The sequence below is a fragment of the Haliotis rufescens genome, unplaced genomic scaffold, assembly GCF_023055435.1.
Source record: "Haliotis rufescens isolate VD_foot unplaced genomic scaffold, xgHalRufe1.0.p SCAF_4, whole genome shotgun sequence".
NCBI lineage: Eukaryota > Metazoa > Mollusca > Gastropoda > Lepetellida > Haliotidae > Haliotis > Haliotis rufescens.
In genome coordinates this window covers 1,307,715-1,330,017 of record NW_025964112.1, presented here as the reverse complement: position 1 = coordinate 1,330,017, position 22,303 = coordinate 1,307,715, and the positions used below count along the sequence as shown (strand labels likewise).

General features: G+C 44.8%; 1 protein-coding gene across 4 annotated transcripts in view; it reads left to right on the top strand.

Moving 5' to 3' along the window:
* LOC124150359 (low-density lipoprotein receptor-related protein 1-like) overlaps positions 1-22,303 on the top strand; it is a 193,127-nt gene that overhangs the window by 138,338 nt on the left and 32,486 nt on the right. For all 4 annotated transcript variants that reach the window (XM_046522356.2, XM_046522355.2, XM_046522357.2 and 1 more), the window contains 19 exons: positions 485-601; positions 1,741-1,857; positions 2,127-2,258; positions 3,742-3,858; positions 5,349-5,591; positions 6,761-6,898; positions 7,478-7,603; positions 8,720-8,934; positions 9,381-9,969; positions 10,680-10,848; positions 11,301-11,404; positions 13,530-13,661; positions 13,783-13,902; positions 14,080-14,331; positions 14,482-14,598; positions 18,148-18,270; positions 18,979-19,095; positions 20,197-20,316; positions 21,876-21,989. In XM_046522356.2, the coding sequence (XP_046378312.2) occupies positions 485-601; positions 1,741-1,857; positions 2,127-2,258; positions 3,742-3,858; positions 5,349-5,591; positions 6,761-6,898; positions 7,478-7,603; positions 8,720-8,934; positions 9,381-9,969; positions 10,680-10,848; positions 11,301-11,404; positions 13,530-13,661; positions 13,783-13,902; positions 14,080-14,331; positions 14,482-14,598; positions 18,148-18,270; positions 18,979-19,095; positions 20,197-20,316; positions 21,876-21,989 (3,162 nt within the window). The remainder of the gene's footprint in view (positions 1-484; positions 602-1,740; positions 1,858-2,126; positions 2,259-3,741; positions 3,859-5,348; positions 5,592-6,760; positions 6,899-7,477; positions 7,604-8,719; positions 8,935-9,380; positions 9,970-10,679; positions 10,849-11,300; positions 11,405-13,529; positions 13,662-13,782; positions 13,903-14,079; positions 14,332-14,481; positions 14,599-18,147; positions 18,271-18,978; positions 19,096-20,196; positions 20,317-21,875; positions 21,990-22,303) is intronic.

The following is a 22,303-nucleotide window of genomic DNA, read 5'->3' as shown; positions in this document are numbered from 1 at the left end:
TAGAATAGGTCTTCAGCAACCCATGCTTGCTGTAACAGGCGACTATGCTTGTCGTAAGAGGCAACTAACAGGATTTGATGGTCAGGCTCCGTTGATGCATGTCATTGTATACCAATTGTGTAGATTGATGCTCATGATATCAATCACTGGATTGTCTGGTCCAGACTCCATTATTTCCTGACTGCTGTCCTTTAGCTGGAATATTGCTGGTTGCGGTGTTAAACAACAAACAAAACATAAAACCAATATGGTCGAAGCTACAACATGTCTGACTGGATGTCATGGTTCATCCATCAGCGGGGGCAGTCAGGTAGCCTAGTGGTTAAAGCGTTTGCTCATCATGCTGAAGACCTGGGCTCTATTCCAGACATGGGTACAATGTGTGTAGCCCATTTCTGGTGTCCCCCGCTGTGATATTGCTGGAATATTGCTAAAAGCGGCGTAAAACCATACTCTTTCACTCACTCACTCACTCATCCAACAGCAGACACACCGTGTCCGGACGGAGCGTTCGCCTGCAAGTCCGGGAGCTGCATACCCCCTCAGTGGAACTGTGACAAGGACAATGACTGTGGGGACAACTCCGACGAGAAGAACTGCAGTGAGTAGACGTGTTGTGTCATCTTGTGATGTCCTCTTTGTAATCGGCTTCAGAAGAATCCTCATTCCAGGGCAGGAGAGTTATTTCCCATTCTTAATTGGTCCAGGGCAGATGTCCCAGTACCCAGTTTCCAGTCCCCAGTCCCCTGTCCCCCCAGTCCCCTGTCCCCTGTCCCCTGTCCCCAGTCCCCTGTCCCCAGTCCCCTGTCCCCTGTCCCCTGTCCCCAGTCCCCCTCAGTCCCCTGTCCCCCTCAGTCCCCTGTCCCCTGTCCCCCTCAGTCCCCTGTCCCCTGTCCCCAGTCCCCTGTCCCCCTCAGTCCCCTGTCCCCAGTCCCCTGTCCCCTGTCCCAAGTCCCCTGTCCCACTCAGTCCCCTGTCCCCTGTCCCCAGTCCCCTGTCCCCCTCAGTCCCCTGTCCCCTGTCCCCTGTCCCCAGTCCCCTGTCCCCAGTCCCCAGTCCCCTGTCCCCCCAGTCCCAGTCCCCTGTCCCCTGTCCCCAGTCCCCAGTCCCCTGTCCCCCTCAGTCCCCTGCCCCCTGTCCCCAGTCCCCTGTCCCCAGTCCCCTGTCCCCTGTCCCCAGTCCCCTGTCCCCAGCCCCCAGTCCCCAGTCCCCAGTCCCCTGTCCCCAGTCCCCAGTCCCCTGTCCCCTGTCCCCTGTCCCCAGTCCCCTGTCCCCAGCCCCCTGTCCCCAGTCCCCTGTCCCCTGTCATGTCTCTTAAACTTGGTTTCCTGATTGAAAATTATGTAAGCCTAAAAAATATAAAAGTCTTGGTTCTCAGGCAACACCCACATCATCATAAAGTCACAAAGTAAAAAAAATTTAAAAAATCATAATACTTAAAAACAATGTGATCCAATCTAACACACAGTTACTTCCCTTTACTTGCGCACTGCTTTACTGCGCATCTCGTGTTATGGTCATGGTGGCAATAGGAGTTTGTGTGCTTGTTTATGTAGGGAGGCGCTTCCCACAGTATGTTTTCAAAAGTCATTGCCTGAGAACCAATTCTTTTATTTTTTTAAGCCTAATAGCTTTAAACTATTCCCCTTCTCAGTCATAGCAAGCATTTGTTAGAGACTGTTTAAAATGCTGAGTGCTCGAATACTAGTTGTTGCTATTGTCGGTGTGACTTTGTTCCAGCCTATCTCTGTGATGAGAACCAGTTCAAGTGTGAGGACGCCACCTGCATCCCCAGCACCTGGCAGTGTGATGGCCACCCAGACTGCCCCGACGAGAGCGACGAGGGTGACCTCTGCAGTCAGTAGTTATTACAACTTGTGTTTACTATTTCAGAACCTTTCTGAGCTTATGAGGGTTTTCAGCATCGCCTGAATTTATTAATTTAAATTAAATTATTAAGTTAAATATTATTTTTTGTTAAATTTGTAGTAATATCCTTTGAAAATCCTTCAGATACATGGGAAAGATTGTTGTAACGTGCTTGATGTTAAGGTCACATGACAGTAAATTTGCTGGGTACATCCATTTCTTTATTCCAGTTTAATTACCTATATATATGTTGTCAGAAAACCGCACGTGTGATCCCAACAAGTTCCAGTGTCAAAGTGGTCGGTGCATCCCGCTTACCTGGAAGTGTGATCGTGACACGGACTGTATCGATGGTGCTGACGAGGGGCACACATTTGCTGACTGCCCAGGTAAATTCAGATCGTACATGTGACTTAATTATAAAACTAAACCATTGGTCGTAATTGTTGTCGAAATCCTAGAAATATTGGAATATTTCAGATACCAGATGTCTGACGTGTTCTTGTGTAAATGTCTGTTTCCATGCCCTGACAAAACCACATGTTTCAGTCCCTCACTGTGTAAATGTTTCCATGCCCTGACCAAACCGACATGTTTCAGTCCCTCACTATGTAAATGTTTCCATGCCCTGACCAAGCCGACATGTTTCAGTCCCTCACTGTGTAAATGTCTGTTTCCATGACCTGACCAAGCCAACATGTTTCAGTCCCTCACTATGTAAATGTTTCCATGCCCTGACCAAGCCGACATGTTTCAGTCCCTCACTATGTAAATGTTTCCATGCCCTGACCAAGCCAACATGTTTCAGTCCCTCACTATGTAAATGTTTCCATGCCCTGACCAAGCCGACATGTTTCAGTCCCTCACTATGTAAATGTTTCCATGACCTGACCAAGCCGACATGTTTCAGTCCATGACTGTGTAAATGTCTGATTCCATGACCTGACCAAGCCGACATGTTTCAGTCCCTCACTATGTAAATGTCTGTTTCCATGCCCTGACCAAGCCGACATGTTTCAGTCCCTCACTATGTAAATGTCTGTTTCCATGCCCTGACCAAGCCGACATGTTTCAGTCCCTCACTATGTAAATGTTTCCATGCCCTGACCAAGCCAACATGTTTCAGTCCCTCACTGTGTAAATGTTTCCATGCCCTGACCAAGCCGACATGTTTCAGTCCCTCACTATGTAAATGTTTCCATGCCCTGACCAAGCCGACATGTTTCAGTCCATGACTGTGTAAATGTCTGTTTCCATGACCTGACCAAGCCGACATGTTTCAGTCCCTCACTATGTAAATGTCTGTTTCCATGCCCTGACCAAGCCGACATGTTTCAGTCCCTCACTATGTAAATGTTTCCATGCCCTGACCAAGCTGACATGTTTCAGTCCCTCACTATGTAAATGTTTCCATGACCTGACCAAGCCGACATGTTTCAGTCCATGACTGTGTAAATGTCTGTTTCCATGACCTGACCAAGCCGACATGTTTCAGTCCCTCACTATGTAAATGTCTGTTTCCATGCCCTGACCAAGCCGACATGTTTCAGTCCCTCACTATGTAAATGTTTCCATGCCCTGACCAAGCCGACATGTTTCAGTCCCTCACTATGTAAATGTTTCCATGACCTGACCAAGCCGACATGTTTCAGTCCATGACTGTGTAAATGTCTGTTTCCATGACCTGACCAAGCCGACATGTTTCAGTCCCTCACTATGTAAATGTCTGTTTCCATGCCCTGACCAAGCCGACATGTTTCAGTCCCTCATTGTGTAAATGTCTGTTTCCATGCCCTGACCAAGCCGACATGTTTCAGTCCCTCACTATGTAAATGTCTGTTTCCATGCCCTGACAAAGCTGTCATGTTTCAGTTCCTCACTGCGAGGCTGATGAATTCTCCTGCTCCAACAAGCGCTGTATTCGCATGGCCTTCTACTGTGACCATGACGACGACTGCGGAGACAACTCGGACGAACCTCAATCTTGTGGTGTGTAAACATAACATTTGTTTAAAACTTCCTTGTTGGTGTTTTTTAATGGAGCAATCACCAAACAACTACTGTGCCTTCACTCATACGATGGCGTTATCTGATTGATGCTCTTACGGCCGTAGATTGTCTACTCCTGGGTTAGAGCACGGTTCAAGATGTACTTCTGTGTAATGAGCAAAAAGGGTAGGGATCATGTTCATTTTGGGGATATTTTTTTGTAGTGAAGATTGAGCACACAATATCATTAAAATATCTCCAAAACATTTCATGATCCCAAAGGGGGCACGGGTGGCCCAGTCGCCTAAGGCGGAGCGTATCGCTGTGCAGAGTTGCATCCCTTGGGCACACCAGAAACCTATGATTGTGGGTTCGAATCCTGGCTCGCCCCGATTATGTTTCTAGGTTTGTCAGCACCATACCCGTGCTTGTGGGTTTCACCGAAGTTGTAAATGTCTGAGACCTGCATCACTTCGGGCTTTCCTCCCACATTAAGCTGACATGCCGCGATATAACTGTAATCATGTTAAAAGCGGCGTTAAACCCAACTCACTCACTCACTCATGGTCCCAAACCTTTTCTTGTTCATTATGTATGAGCTATTGCTGACTTTGGTATTTAAATTGACTCCCTTAAATAACAAATTCCATCCTAAGATCTGAGGAACGCCTGAGCCAGATTGTCAGGGTCGGATACTGACCAAAACAAGGATCAGGCGGGTCTCAACACAGTTATAAATGTCTTTAAGACCTGCATCACTTCTGAATGTCCTCCCATAACAAGCTGACAGGCTGAGCTATAAGTGACATACTGTTCAAAGCGTTGTTACGCCAAATTTACTTAATAGTCCAGTTCTCCAAGGCACTACTGTGCAGAGCTGCATCCCCTGGCCATCCCAGGATCCCTTGGTCATATACCACTGAGACAAGTTAAGGGCCGCCAAATGTTTCTGTACTATAGTTAATCTGTCATGCCAGTGATGTGAAAGAATCAGATGGTCCTAAACTTTTCTTGGAGTAGTATAGTTTCTCATCATGTCTTGAATTTGATGATTGGTTTGTCAGCTGACTTGTATGTTTGATCAAGTTTTCAGTTCAGTATCTGCATCACTTAGGCCATCTCATGTGTTGATTAAACTGATGACCTGTGAAGATCCAGGGTAGAAGAGGTCTTCAGCAACAGGTGCTTGCTGTAAAAGGCGACTATGCTTGTTGTAAGAGGTGACTTACTGGATCGGATGGTCAGGCTCGCTGACTTGGTTGATGCATGTCATCTTATCCCAATAGCGTAGATTGATGCTTATGATTGTCTGGTTCTGACTTGAGTATTTACAGACCGCCATCATGTAGCTGGAATATTGCTTTGTGCGGCGTTAAACAAACAAACAAACAAACAAAGATTAAACTGACATGATATTAGTGATATACTGATCAAGGCAGCTCTAAACCTGACTCCCTCACTCACCCCAGCCTGCTCCTCTTCCTCCCCAGCGGACCAGCGCTGTGCCCCCAATGAGTTCCAGTGTGCCAACAAAGGCAAGTGTATCCCCGCTGAAGAGCGCTGTGACAACTACTTCGACTGCCCCGATCATTCAGATGAGAAGAACTGTGAAGTATTGCCATGTGGAAACGTGACACAATTCCAGTGCCAGAACAACGTCTGTATCGACGACGAACTCGTCTGCAACGGTAACAACGACTGCGGGGACATGTCAGATGAACCAGACAACTGCGGTGAGTTATCAGCGTGATGACAGAATGATTGATGGAAGTCTGCAGAGTATGCAGACCATTACTTCTAATTCTCACCCATTAGACTTGAATCTCAAATATTTTTGTGATGAAAGAAGTTACATTGTTTTATCACCCATGACTGTCTTCCACAGGAGATATAGCTGCAATGAAATTGCATCACAATGCTTTGCAGACTATTGTTATATCATAGGTTACCATGACATCACAATCAAACTTGGCACTGAAGCATTCGTGACCAGCTCGTGTTATTCCGGGACAAGCCAAATAGTGACTTGTGCCCCCCTCGTGGCCATTTTTGCGACTGGGTTTCGTCAAAGCGCAAATGGGCATAGTTAAACAAATTGTCAGCTCGTTGCATAATGATTCGCGTATATTTCCCCCATATATCATATATGTTCCATATATGCTCTTGAAAACACATCGGGACTTACAATTTATACAGTGTGATTGAACATATTTAACTGTTTCTTGGGTATACTTTTAAATGAAATACATATGAAAAATAAAAAATTATTCCTGAGGGATACTTTGACAGAAGTACTTGAAGTCATTCGCACATTCTGGTTAGTTTGTGGTATTTTCACACATAACGTTCATCGATAGGGGGGACGAGTCTTTCACACATAACGTCATCGACAGTGGGGGGACGAGTCTTTCACACATAACGTTCATCGACAGTGGGGGGACGAGTCTTCTTGCAGGTTAAGGAGTGGTGACTAATGTCTCTGAAGCTGGTTATCTGTATTTCTTACACACAACACATGATTTTTTCTGCTTACAAACTGAAAAAGTTGGATGAATAATTTTGTGTCTTTTGATATCATGCAAGGGCGATCCAGCCTTTTTAAAATGGAGGGGTCCAAAATATCAAAATCCTCTCTGTCAATTTACTGTCTACAACATACTACATTGGGTTTTCAAAAGGGGGGATCCGGCCCCGCTTGACGCATCCTCTGGATCTGCCTTTGGCATATATACCAACATTTGTCCATAAACGTTTCAGTCTCACTGGCAAACCTTGGAGTATTAGATTTTTTTCAATTTGTGTTGATATATTTCATATGAAAAGCCACTGGTGTGAGATTCAGGATGGTTATTGTATCTAGATTGACTTACACTGACTATAGCTGCATCTGTTGTTGTCCCAGGGATCAATGAGTGCTTGTCTACCGCCCACCACAAGAACCGCACCTACTGCACTCAGAAGTGCAAGGACAAGAAGATCGGTTTCGAGTGTTATTGTCGCCATGGTTACAAGCTCGATGAGGACAAGGTTACTTGTGTTGGTAGGTGTCTCATCACAGGGTATTGTTCAACCTCCTAGATGCTTTGTTTTTACATTAGATTTCACAGAATCTAATCAGGGTTGCCAGGTTCATGAATCAAGGAGGGTACAATGTGTGAAGCCCATTTCTGGTGTCCCCCGCCGGGATAGTGCTGAAATATTGCTAAAAGCAGCATAAAACCATACTCACTCACTCACTCACTCATCAAGGCCAGGTTGTTGTGTTGTTGTTTGTTTAGCGCCGTACTCAGCAATATTCCAGCTTATATGATAGCAGTCTGTAAATAATCGAGTCTGGACCAGACAATCCAGTGATTGATATCATGAGCATCTATCCATGCAATTTGATATGATGACATGCATCAACCAAGTCAGCGAGCCTGACCACTCGATCCCGTTAGTCGCCTCTTACGACAAGCATAGTCTCCTTATACATCAGAAGTGCAGTAGAAATATTTCATTATGTATATACGATGAAAGACTTGTACATGTCTCTAATCAAAGAAGTTATGCCAGGTAAAGGAACCATTTCAAATACTTGTGTAAACCATCAACTACCAAACCCAACTTCTTGTTGTAGATGTGAACGAGTGCAACACCTCCTTCCCCTGCAGCCACTACTGCCAGAACACCATGGGGTCCTACAAGTGCTCCTGTCCCAAGTTCTACGTCAAGGAGCCGGATGGCAAGCGCTGCAAAGCAAAAGGTAGCAGTGATGCTTCTCTTCATCCACAGGGAAGGCTGTGTTCAAAGGGAAAACTAGATCAATGATGTTTCCCTTGTAGAAATAGATGGAGATGCTTACCTTAATGCATAGATAGGACTGTGTGGAAAGAAACAGGTAGATGTCGATCCTTACCTAAATCCACAGATAGGACTGTGTGGAAAGAAACAGGTAGATGTAGATCCTTACCTTAATCCACAGATAGGACTGTGTGGAAAGAAACAGGTAGATGTCGATCCTTACCTTAATCCACAGATAGGACTGTGTGGAAAGAAACAGGTAGATGTAGATCCTTACCTTAATCCACAGATAGGACTGTGTGGAAAGAAACAGGTAGATCTTGATCCTTACCTTAATCCACAGATAGGACTGTGTGGAAAGAAACAGGTAGATGTCGATCCTTACCTTAATCCACAGATAGGACTGTGTGGAAAGAAACAGGTATATGTCGATCCTTACCTTAATCCACAGATAGGACTGTGTGGAAAGAAACAGGTAGATGTAGATCCTTACCTTAATCCACAGATAGGACTGTGTGGAAAGAAACAGGTATATGTCGATCCTTACCTTAATCCACAGAGGACTGTGTGGAAAGAAACAGGTAGATGTAGATCCTTACCTTAATCCACAGAGGACTGTGTGGAAAGAAACAGGTAGATGTCGATCCTTACCTTAATCCACAGATAGGACTGTGTGGAAAGAAACAGGTAGATGTAGATCCTTACCTTAATCCACAGATAGGACTGTGTGGAAAGAAACAGGTAGATGTAGATCCTTACCTTAATCCACAGATAGGACTGTGTGGAAAGAAACAGGTATATGTCGATCCTTACCTTAATCCACAGATAGGACTGTGTGGAAAGAAACAGGTAGATGTAGATCCTTACCTTAATCCACAGATAGGACTGTGTGGAAAGAAAAATTAGATAAGAAATATTTCAGTCCATTATCACTCTGTTTAAAGAGAAAGGATGGTGCAATTAATGGCTGGTTGCTTGACAACCAATGCCATGTTGTACGGTCTTCTAATGTAGGTGTTCGTTGCATGTATGGGAGAAAGTGAAATTGCCCTCTCTAAATATAAACCCTCTTTATCAGGGGACCCTCCAATTTTGTTGGTGTCCAACCGCTACTATATTCGGAACGTGACGGTAACCGGCGGGAGTACACAGATCCTGACAGACAAGCTGTTCAACTCTGTTGCCATTGACTACGACTGGAAGGACAAGTTCATCTACTGGAGCGACATCACCAGCGTCAACAGCAGCATCAACAGAATGTCCTTTGATAAAAACGCTTCCAACAAAACGGAGGTAATTGCATTAGTTGATGCAAAGTCCCTTCAGACTTAAATGTTAGTGGATAAGGTTCCTTGCAAGATCATGGCAAGCTCAAAACATTTGTACCCATGAAGATCTGGGTGAGAATTGGGTCTTCAGACTAACGGAATTGGGTGGTGAAACTTGCTAACTTGGTTGATGCATGTTATTGCATCCCATTTACGTAGGCCGATGCTCATTATGTCAATTACTGGATTGCCTGGTACAGACTGTGGCATGGTATCTCAGTGAGTTAGCACTATAAATCGACATCAGCCCTCATCTTTACAATTTTTGGTTAAATTGTTGTGGTGTGATGTTTCCTATTCTGGTAATTGCAGTGCTAAAGCTGTCAACCATGATGCCTAACTATAACTCTTCTAGTCTTGTATTACAGTCAGTCCGACATTAGATCATGGCTAATACGTATCTGTCTTCAGATATTACACAGCACAACCGTTCGGAATCCTGATGGCATTGCCGTTGACTGGATCGGGCGCAATCTTTACTGGTGTGACAAGACAACAGACACGATAGAAGTTTCCAAACTTAATGGAAGTTTCCGCAAGGTGCTACTTCGTGAAGGGCTCCAGGAGCCACGCGGACTCGACGTCTTCCCCGCGCGCGGCTACTTGTACTTCACCGACTGGGGTGATACACCTCACATCAGCCGCATCTGGATGGATGGAACAAACCGACAGACTATCATCAAGGAACACCTGGCCTGGCCCAATGCACTCACCATCGACTACATCACGGAGAAGATCTACTGGGCGGACGGAAGCCTCGATTATATCGGGATGGCCAACTTGGATGGTAGCCATCGTAGGATTGTTGTGCGCGACAACACGGTTGTGCCCCATGTCTTCGCTCTGGCTACTTTTGAAAGCTTCATCTTCTGGTCAGATTGGGAGAAGACGGCTATATACTATGCGGACAAGTTTACTGGCAAAGATCCAAAGCTGCTGGTGAAGATGGTTCATCGCCCCATGGACATCCAAGTGTTGCAGCAGCACAGGCAGTTGCCAGGTGAGTAGTAGCATTAGTACAGGTAGTTGCCAGGTGAGTAGTAGCATTAGTACAGGCAGTTGCCAGGTGAGTAGTAGCATTAGTACAGGCAGTTGCCAGGTGAGTAGTAGCATTAGTACAGATAGTTGCCAGGTGAGTAGTAGCATTAGTACAGGCAGTTGCCAGGTGAGTAGTAGCATTAGTACAGGCGGTTGCCAGGTGAGTAGTAGCATTAGTACAGGCAGTTGCCAGGTGAGTAGTAGCATTAGTACAGGTAGTTGCCAGGTGAGTAGTAGCATTAGTACAGGCAGTTGCCAGGTGAGTAGTAGCATTAGCACAGGCAGTTGCCAGGTGAGTAGTAGCATTAGTACAGGTAGTAGCCAGGTGAGTAGTAGCATTAGTACAGGCAGTTGCCAGGTGAGTAGTAGCATTAGTACAGGCAGTTGCCAGGTGAGTAGTAGCATTAGTACAGGCAGTTGCCAGGTATGTAGTAGCATTAGTACAGGTTGTTGCCAGGTGAGTAGTAGCATTAGTACAGGCAGTTGCCAGGTGAGTAGTAGCATTAGTACAGGCAGTTGCCAGGTGAGTAGTAGCAGTAGTACAGGCAGTTGCCAGGTGAACAGTGGCAAAAATCTCTTTTGACTTTCCTCCTACTATGACATGACTGAAGATCTATGCAACAGGGTTTATGTATATCAGCTACTGACTATAATGCTGTGTTTTACGTGTAGGTCCCAATGAGACGGAGTATAATTCCTGTGCGCTAAGTGGCTGCACGCATCTGTGTCTGCTCCGGCCAACGCTGCACAACCGATACAGCCACATCGAGCATGTGTGTGCATGCCCTGAGAACCACTACCTTGCCGGGGACAAGAAGACCTGCATCTCCAACTGCACAAGGTGAGTCCTAGCAGTGTATGTAGTCATGATATGGAGTGCTTTTACTTAGTGATGGGTATTGGCCCGATTTTCGTAAAGACATTTATTGCAATAATGATTCATGTATTGAGATCCGTATCACAATATGTTGCATCATTCTTTCATCTGAAATTTGTAATGACCCTGAAATTAAATAACCCTAATGACTTGAATTTTTTTCCAACGTTGTAGCCGTCGTTGTTTGCGAATAGTTTTACTTTTACAATCACTGAAATCAGTTGCTTATGTTTGAATTTCTGAATTTCAACAAAGAATATAAGCATCATTTTGCAAAAAGCAATATCGGTATTTTCCGAACGTATTTCTAAAAGGCATTGGGTGTTCACATTGTGATACTATTCATTAGTATTTCAAATGGTGGGTATGCCTGTATATGGGTAATACTCCACCCCTGTATTGTTGTATGATTCCAGTGCTCAGATACTGTGCAAGAAGACGTCCAAGTGCATCCCAAAGTGGTGGAGGTGTGACAACCACACAGACTGTGAGGATGGATCTGATGAACCTCCAGATTGTCGTAAGTCCTTGGTGTCAGAATACACAGGAAATATCTGGTAGCTAGCTGGTATGTCATATTGTGAGCTACCCAGGACTGTTTGCGGTTTAAAGCTTAATGTGCTTGTTTCCAATGTTGACTCCCGATGCTTGAAGTAGTTAAAGCCCCACCCTGACTATAAATAGCCCACCAGGTGGCGGTGTCACAGTTTCAAACAGTGACTGGCAACATTAACACAACCGAGTGCCGAGATAACCGCTCATGAAGAAAATTTGCAACAAAACGAGACAGATAGAAAGAAAGATGGAAGCACCCTTTTCTATATCACCCTTCCACTTCGGGGCAGGGGATAATAATGTGGTCCCCGATCATCTCGAACAGCGCTTCCGACAAATTAACATCACACGAAAATAATTGTTGCACATATATGAAGACAAGAGAACTTGCAAATACTTGACAGTTGTCGTAAGCAGCAATCAAACATGGATGCGCACTCGGGGTGTGATTGCTAGGAGATCGCATGATGCGCACTCGGGGTGTGATTGCTAGGAGATCGCATGATGCGCACTCGGGGTGTGATTGCTAGGAGATCGCATGATGCGCACTCGGGGTGTGATTGCTAGGAGATCGCATGATGCGCACTCGGGGTGTGGTTGCTAGGAGATCGCATGATGCGCACTCGGGGTGTGATTGCTAGGAGATCGCATGATGCGCACTCGGGGTGTGATTGCTAGGAGATCGCATGATGCGCACTCGGGGTGTGATTGCTAGGAGATCGCATGATGTGCACTCGGGGTGTGATTGCTAGGAGATCACATGATGTGCACTCGGGGTGTGATTGCTAGGAGATCGCATGATGCGCACTCGGGGTGTGATTGCTAGGAGATCGCATGATGCGCACTCGGGGTGTGATTGCTAGGAGATCGCATGATGTGCACTCGGGGTGTGATTGCTAGGAGATCGCATGATGCGCACTCGGGGTGTGATTGCTAGGAGATCGCATGATGCGCACTCGGGGTGTGATTGCTAGGAGATCGCATGATCGAAAAGGGGGCATATAAGAAGTTTTAGAAAGTAATTAGAAGAAATTAGCAATGGTTTCAATATTTCGTGCCTTCTCCCATAAAAGTAAAAAGATACCATGGACAACATGTGTTTATAATAGTATTCACAAACAACAAATCTTAACTGATTAATCCATGTTAATTTATTATTTCATCCTGGGGTCATAACCCTGATAACATTGGTGCGGGATGGGGGTAGGTGTGGCGAAGGAATATTGTGAGTTATCTCCCCTGCCTTTTTAGTAGTATCCAGTGTTATCTCCCCTTCTATGTGTGATGTTTTCACACGAGCTTTGACTTCGTCACATTCTCAGTAGCATCGCTGCCATCAGTGTGGGCACTGCCATTACAAGAATCTTGAATTTTTCCCTCTAACACCAAATGTAGTAATGTTTATTCTTTTGTTTTTGTCTTTGAGAATGCGATCATAGTGAATTTTGTAAAGGTTTATGACTGACCATATTTTCCAGATGAATTTACCTTTTTGTTTGTTTGATCAGATTGGTTCAAGATTACAGATGAATAGAAAATCAACCAACTACCCCCTTAACATTCCTACTATATCAATTACATGATAATTTTAATGAAACAGAAACTCAAATTGACAAACAAAGAAAATAATTTAGCTGGGGGAAGAGTATTCAGCGTCACAGCAGTCATCACATATGGTTGTAAACATAACGGTCAGTGGGTTTCGAGTTCATCTCCAAGCATGGTTGTAGCCAAAAATGGGGAGTTTTGACTGGTGGCAGCAATATTATTGAGAGCTCCTCAAACAGGATATCGCTGTGAGGAGCTTGGTGTGATGTATTCAGTGTGGGTTATCTCCCCTTCTATGTGTGATGTATTCAGTGTGAGTTATCGCCCCTTCTATGTGTGATGTATTCTGTGTGAGTTATCTCCCCTCCTATGGGTGATGTATTCAGTGTGAGTTATCTCCCCTTCTATGTGTGATGTATTCTGTGTGAGTTATCTCCTCTTCTATGTGTGATGTATTCAGTGTGAGTTATCTCCCCTTCTATGGGTGATGTATTCTGTGTGAGTTATCTCCCCATCTGTTACATGTGGTTGTGTGCTTGCAGACACCTACTACTGCGACCAGCCCGGCCTGTTCCAGTGCCGAAATGCTTCCAGTGCTCAGGACTGCCACATTCCCACTGTTCAATGTGACAGTGAGAGACAGTGCACCGACGGGTCAGATGAAGAACACTGTGGTAGGTTATGGGTCTTATACACCACAGAGCTATTGTATAATAGTAGTCCTTATTTACCTGTAGTAGAGATGTTTCTACACCACAGCTGTAGTATGACAGATGCTGACTGTTTCTATCACAGATTCCTACCCGTGTATGGAGCACCAGTTCAAGTGTCACAAGGAGAACAAGTGCATCTCCAAGACGCTGCAGTGTAATGGCAACAGCGACTGCGTCGATGGGGAGGATGAAAATGAATGTCGTATGTGAATTATGTTTAATTTGAATATAAATTGTATCTGGAGAAAACTGAATAAAAATATATATTTGATTATACTATGCACAGTGATAAGGTCCTGGCTGGCAAAATCTCATTATTTTTCATGCTGGGACATTATGTCATACGCTGTTTAATGGAGTATTTCATGTCTTCCACCAGCCAATTCCTCCTGCAATGCTAACCAGTTCTCCTGCAACAATGGGCGCTGTGTCCCGTACGTGTGGCTCTGTGACAATGACAATGACTGTGGTGACAGCTCGGATGAGCCCAAGAACTGCACCAGCCTGAACTGCAAGAGTGACCACACCAAATGCAACATCACCGGCCGCTGCATCCCCAACGCCTGGAAGTGTGATGGCGACCCCGACTGTGGCGAACAGGATGACACCGACGAGAAATATGAAGAATGCCGTATGTTGTTCTTAAATCTGTAACTGTAAATCTTAAGACAAACACACGACACACACAGATAAAGTAACAATGCTATGCCAGTTTTTAAAAAAAAATAATTGACGATTTGTTATAAACTTTCTTTATTGGAAGTTACTGTGCTTGTTACAGATAAGCGAACATGTGACCCAACGTACTTCCACTGTGACAACGGCCACTGCATCCCGGGTCGCTGGAAGTGTGACTACTACGATGACTGTCGTGACGGGTCGGACGAGAAGGAGTGTGGTAGGTGTTATTGTGTATGAGCATTGAGTCAGAAGAGTTAGGTCATGTGGGGATCACAGTGCATCATGGGATGGATGACCCAGTCGTGTGTGGCTCTGCAGTTCGCTGTGCAGAAACCTACAATCATGGCATCAAATCACAGTTCGCTCAGATTATTTCTTGCTTTGTCAGCACCATACCCACCAATATTGTAAAACATCTAAGACAAATATTGTTGCGGCTTTCCTCCCACATCAAGCTGACATAATGTGATATAACTGAAATACTGTTGAAACGTTGAACCCAGTTCACTCCAAGGCTAATACTCCCCAATGCCCTGTGCTTCTCTCCAGACAGACTCAACATGGATTGTGGGCCTCCATTGTCGTATGCTTCAGACAGATCGACATGGATTGTGGGCCTCCATTGTCATATGTTCCAGACAGACTCGACATGGATTGTGGGCCTCCATTGTCATATGCTTCAGACAGATCGACATGGATTGTGGGCCTCCATTGTCGTATGCTCCAGACAGACTCGACATGGATTGTGGGCCTCCATTGTCGTATGCTCAAGACAGACTTGACATGGATTGTGGGTCTCCATTGTCGTATGCTCCAGACAGATTCGACATGGATTGTGGGCCTCCATTGTCATATGCTCCAGACAGATTGACATGGATTGTGGGTCTCCATTGTCATATGTTCCAGACAGACTCGACATGGATTGTGGGCCTCCATTGTCGTATGCTTCAGACAGATCGACATGGATTGTGGGCCTCCATTGTCGTATGCTTCAGACAGATCGACATGGATTGTGGGCCTCCATTGTCGTATGCTCCAGACAGATCGACATGGATTGTGGGCCTCCATTGTCATATGCTCCAGACAGATTGACATGGATTGTGGGCCTCCATTGTCATATGCTCAAGACAGACTCGACATGGATTGTGGGCCTCCATTGTCGTATGCTTCAGACAGATCGACATGGATTGTGGGCCTCCATTGTCGTATGCTCCAGACAGATTGACATGGATTGTGGGCCTCCATTGTCATATGCTCCAGACAGATTGACATGGATTGTGGGCCTCCATTGTCGTATGCTTCAGACAGATCGACATGGATTGTGGGCCTCCATTGTCGTATGCTTCAGACAGATCGACATGGATTGTGGGCCTCCATTGTCATATGCTCAAGACAGATTGACATGGATTGTGGGCCTCCATTGTCGTATGCTTCAGACAGATCGACATGGATTGTGGGCCTCCTTTGTCATATGCTCAAGGGGGCGGTCGGGTAGCCTAGTGGTTAAAGCGTTCGCTCGTCACGCCGAAGACCCGGGTTCGAATCCCGACATGGGTACAATGTGTGAAGCCCATTTCTGGTGTCCCCCGCCGTGATATTGCTGGAATATTGCTAAAAGCGGCGTAAAACCATACTCACTCACTCACTCACTCATATGCTCAAGACAGACTCGACATGGATTGTGGGCCTCCATTGTCGTATGCTCCAGACAGACTCGACATGGATTGTGGGCCTCCATTGTCGTATGCTTCAGACAGATCGACATGGATTGTGGGCCTCCATTGTCGTATGCTTCAGACAGATCGACATGGATTGTGGGCCTCGATTGTCATATGCTCAAGACAGACTCGACATGGATTGTGGGCCTCCATTGTCGTATGCTTCAGACAGATCGACATGGATTGTGGGCCTCCATTGTCGTATGCTCCAGACAGATTGACATGGATTGTGGGCCTCCATTGTCATATGCTCCAGACAGATTGACATGGATTGTGGGCCTCCATTGTCATATGCTCCAGACAGACTCGACATGGATTGTGGGCCTCCATTGTCGTATGCTTCAGACAGATCGACATGGATTGTGGGCCTCCATTGTCGTATGCTCCAGACAGATCGACATGGATTGTGGGCCTCCATTGTCGTATGCTCCAGACAGATTGACATGGATTGTGGGCCTCCATTGTCGTATGCTCCAGACAGATTGACATGGATTGTGGGCCTCCTTTGTCGTATGCTTCAGACAGATCGACATGGATTGTGGGCCTCCATTGTCGTATGCTTCAGACAGATTGACATGGATTGTGGGCCTCCATTGTCGTATGCTTCAGACAGATCGACATGGATTGTGGGCCTCCTTTGTCATATGCTCCAGACAGATTGACATGGATTGTGGGCCTCCATTGTCATATGCTTCAGACAGATCGACATGGATTGTGGGCCTCCATTGTCATATGCTTCAGACAGATCGACATGGATTGTGGGCCTCCATTGTCATATGCTCCAGACAGATGGACATGGATTGTGGGCCTCCATTGTCATATGCTTCAGACAGATCGACATGGATTGTGGGCCTCCATTGTCATATGCTTCAGACAGATCGACATGGATTGTGGGCCTCCATTGTCATATGCTCCAGACAGATTGACATGGATTGTGGGCCTCCATTGTCATATGCTCAAGACAGACTCGACATGGATTGTGGGCCTCCATTGTCGTATGCTTCAGACAGATCGACATGGATTGTGGGCCTCCATTGTCGTATGCTTCAGACAGATGGACATGGATTGTGGGCCTCCATTGTCGTATGCTCCAGACAGATGGACATGGATTGTGGGCCTCCATTGTCGTATGCTCCAGACAGACTCGACATGGATTGTGGGCCTCCATTGTCATATGCTCCAGACAGATTGACATGGATTGTGGGCCTCCATTGTCGTATGCTCCAGACAGATTGACATGGATTGTGGGCCTCCATTGTCATATGCTCCAGACAGATGGACATGGATTGTGGGCCTCCATTGTCGTATGCTCCAGACAGATGGACATGGATTGTGGGCCTCCATTGTCATATGCTCCAGACAGATGGACATGGATTGTGGGCCTCCATTGTCGTATGCTCCAGACAGATGGACATGGATTGTGGGCCTCCATTGTCATATGCTCCAGACAGATGGACATGGATTGTGGGCCTCCATTGTCATATGCTCCAGGCTCCAGGTTGACAGAAGCCTTTTTAGTGCCCCTGCTTATCTGACTGTTTGTTGACTGTGATTGTAACATAGATAGATTATCACCCGGCACAAAGTGGGCGGGGAATTTAGGAACCGATTTTCGGAAAAACTATTTAAATTTTTCACACTGAGATTTCCTGGTCATGATCATGAAATGTTTCGAAAATTGGTGTCTTAAATTAATATTTACAGAGTTAGGGCCCTTGCTCCCTGCTTTTTAACTCCATGCATAGTGTGAAACTACTGAAGTTACATGAATAAATGTTTGCATGCTTATCTAAATGATACTTGTCAGGACTGAGTTTGATAATTGGTGCCGTAAATAAATTTTTTACACCCTTATGGCCCTTGCTCCATCTTATTTTTCTGAGTGCAGAGTGTCTGCAATGGGGACAAGGTTTCTCAGAAGCTACTGAAGTTACATCAGTGGAACTTTGCAAGCTAACATAAGGGAAGCTTATCAAGACTGAGTTCGATTGGTGCCATAAATTATTTTCTTCCAGTGTTACTATTATTGTTATTTCTTCTGACTTCAGTCCCGCGGAACTGCTCGGAAGCAGAGCACCGGTGTGACAATGGCAAGTGTATCCGGAAGAACAACCTGTGCGATGGAGAAGTCCATTGTGAAGATGGCAGTGATGAAAAGAATTGCTCAAAGTGTAAGAAACCTGATAGTGAAAGAAACTGACCATGGTGTGGTCCTGCCAGTCAGCCAGCTGACCTATGACATGCATGAATTAACTTGTCCTTTCCATAAGAGGTAGTCAGGCTTGCTGATGGATGTCGTCTAATCCCAATTGCATTGATTGATGCTCATGATGTGAATCACTGGACTGTCTGGTTCAGACTTCATCATTTATAGAGCACCGTCATATAGCTGGAATATTGCGAAGTTCAGCTTTGAACAACATCAACTTGTCACTTCCGTTGATTGTCGTGAAAGAATTACAACATCAAACACATATATATGAAGTTATATTTCTGAGTATCATCCACAGCACTGTGACCCCACCTCCAAGTTTACAGGACAGTCTATTTACAGACTGTTGTCATAGAGCTTGAATATTGCTGAGTGCAGCATTAAACAACAAACAAACAAACATAGGCATATCTTCGAAGTTGATAACAAAGTAGACACACATGATGGATAACAACCTCTATGTTTTACTATTATAGCAATCACTATTGATCCTTACACGGGTGTGAAGCAAGCATGTTTTTCTCGAGTGGGCTGAGACTGTTCAAACATCACTGTAATAGTATGTTAAAGAAGTTAGCCATAAATTGTGTGCATACTTAGGTTTCCCTGCTTCAAGTAACAAACTCCTGGATGTCGTGGTGTGCAGTTTTTTGATTGTCTGATTTAGATGTGAACTGCACTGCCTCGCAATTCAAGTGTCTGAATGTTCTCCACTGCATTCCCAAGACGTGGCACTGCGATGGCGATATTGACTGCGCTGACGGAACTGACGAGTGGTCCTGTGGTAAGTCACATACACCTTCTGTGTGAAACATGTCCTGCTTCAGTCAGTCAGCTCGATAGCCTGGGATCTTAGGATCAACATGCTGTATATAAATATAGAATACTAAACGAGCTCCCGTGTAATACCAATTTTATGAAACTCGCTCGTCAGATACCACTATTCACGAGTTTCATAAAATTGGTTTTACACTGGAGCGAGTTTGGTATTTTATTTATTACTGGCCATTTATAACGTGTTTAGAATTATACTGTTGAGTGTGAATAGGCAATACCCGATGACGTAATTTGTGGAATTTTGTTGCAAGATCCTTCGGCGAAACAATGCCATGTGACGTCAGTCCAGTGATAAGGTTGCTGGGGTCATTGAGTGTGCGTAAGCTCCTCTCAGTGATCTATCATCTCCACACGCAATGTCATTGAATAAGCCAAGGGATGTTGAGAGCTTTCAATATTTGTTCGTGAAACGTGTTCCGAGAGTACATAAGCACGCATTTTGTTATTACACAATGAGTAATACAGCTGTAGGTTTATTAAACGGGTGATCTCTTCACGGGCAAGTAATAAAAAACAACAACATCAGATGAGCCGATTAATTCATATTGATGTGTCTGTCATAATAAACAACAGAGGGGGCACGAGTGGCCCAGTCGTCTAAGACTCCACATTTCGCTGTGCAGAGTTGCGTCCCTTGGGCATGCCAGAAACCTATGATAGTGGGTTCAAATCCCGGTTCGCCCGATTATGTTTCTAGGTTTGTCAGCACCATACCCATGCTTGTGGGTTTCACCAAAATGGTAAACCTCTAAGACCTGCATCACTTCGAGCTATCCTCCCACATTAAGCCGAAACGCCGCGATATAACTGGAATGCGGTTCAAAGCAGGGTTATACCCAACTCACTCACAACAGATCCATATACAAAATGGATGTGAGAAATTGGAGAAGCTATTGAGTTAGGTGTTGATGATAGACCTATACTTACCGCACACAGAAACACTGCCGATGTCAAGCATGGCTTGTCTTGTACTGAACAGTGGGTTGAACCTCACTTATACAACATGTGCTCCGTTTCTGAGTGCATTTTTGACGATGTGATGTTGCAGACAGGAACTGTACGAAGGATGAGTTCCGCTGCAACAATTCGATGTGCATGCCGCTGTTGTGGCAGTGTGATGGCGACAACGATTGTGGAGACGGTTCTGATGAGAGCCCCAAAATGTGTGGTAAGTACATCTCTCCTCTCCCTCACATAAAAGGGATAAAAAATGAACTATGGACAAGCAAAACAAAAAGTAACTTTATTTTATTAAAATATAGATGTTTATTGTTACTGTAACATGTTACTGTTTACTGTTGTTATAAAGAGCCAGTGTCTCCACTTTAATATTCTCCTGTAATGACCTTCTGTCATGCTCTTCTGTGATGACCTTCTGTAATGACCTACTGTGATGCTCTTCTGTAACAACCTACTGTAATTGCTCACTGTAACGACCAACTGTAATGACCTACTGTAATGACCCACTGTGATGACCTACTGTAATGTTCTACTATGATGATCTACTGTGATGTTCTACTGTGATGCTCTTCTGTAATGACCTACTGTAATGTTCTACTGTAATGACCTACTGTAATGTTCTACTGTAATGTTCTACTGTGATGTTCTACTGTGATGCTCTTCTGTGATGACCTACTGTAATGACCCACTGTAATGTTCTACTGTAATGACCTGGGGCGGTCGGGTAGCCTAGTGGTTAAAGCGTTCGCTCGTCACGCCAGGTTCGATTCCCGACATGGGTACAATGTGTGAAGCCCATTTCTGGTGTCCCCCGCCCTGATATTGCTGGAATATTGCTAAAAGTGGCGTAAAACCATACTCACTCACTCACTCACTACTGTAATGACCAACTGTGATGACCTACTGTGATGTTCTACTGTGATGCTCTTCTGTAATGACGTACTGTAATGTTCTACTGTAATGACCTACTGTTATGTTCTACTGTAATGTTCTACTGTAATGACCTACTGTAATGTTCTACTGTAATGACCTACTGTAATGTTCTACGGTGATGCTCTTCTGTAATGACCTACTGTAATGTTCTGCTGTAACGACCTACTGTAATGGTCTGCTGTAACGACCTACTGTAATGTTCTACGGTGATGCTCTTCTGTAATGACCTACTGTAATGTTCTGCTGTAATGTTCTGCTGTAACGACCTACTGTAATGTTCTACTGTAATGTTTTACTGTAATGGTCTGCTGTAACAACCTACTGTAATGTTCTACTGTAACGACCTACTGTAATGTTCTACTGTAACAACCTACTGTAATGTTCTACTGTAACAACCTACTGTAATGTTCTACTGTAACGACCTACTGTAATGTTCTACTGTAACGACCTACTGTAATGTTCTACTGTAACGTTCTACTGTAACGACCTACTGTAATGTTCTACTGTAATGGTCTGCTGTAATGTTCTACTGTAACGACCTACTGTAACAACCTACTGTAATGTTCTACTGTAACGACCTACTGTAATGTTCTACTGTAACAACCTACTGTAATGTTCTACTGTAACGACCTACTGTAATGTTCTACTGTAATGTTCTACTGTAACGACCTACTGTAATTTTCTACTGTAACAACCTACTGTAATGTTCTACTGTAACGACCTACTGTAATGTTCTACGGTGATGCTCTTCTGTAATGACCTACTGTAATGTTCTGCTGTTACGACCTACTGTAATGGTCTGCTGTAACAACCTACTGTAATGCTATGTTGCAGCCAAATCGGGCTGTGCTCCGGGCAGGTTCCGCTGTAAAAACAACGTCTGCATCTGGGGCAGCATGGTCTGCGACGGCAGCAAGGACTGCCTTGATGGCTCTGACGAGGATCACTGTGAGTAGATCCTCATTGTACCGATTCTCACTGCAGGAGAAAATAGGGTTGTATTGTTGAATGTTCTTTTTTTAACATGGCAGAAACTGAAATTTTGGTTTAAAATGAGTGGCACATTTTGAGCTACAAATAGTTTAAAAAATCATTACCACAGAGCTCCAGATAAGCTGCGTTTCTGCGTAAAATATGCATCAGAAATGGAGAAATATGCAATAAAATCAAATCTAAGCGTATCAAATACGCAACGAACATTACAGATACGCTACAATAATTAAACTTGTGCGTATCATCAAAATATTGTGAAGTAACCCTGC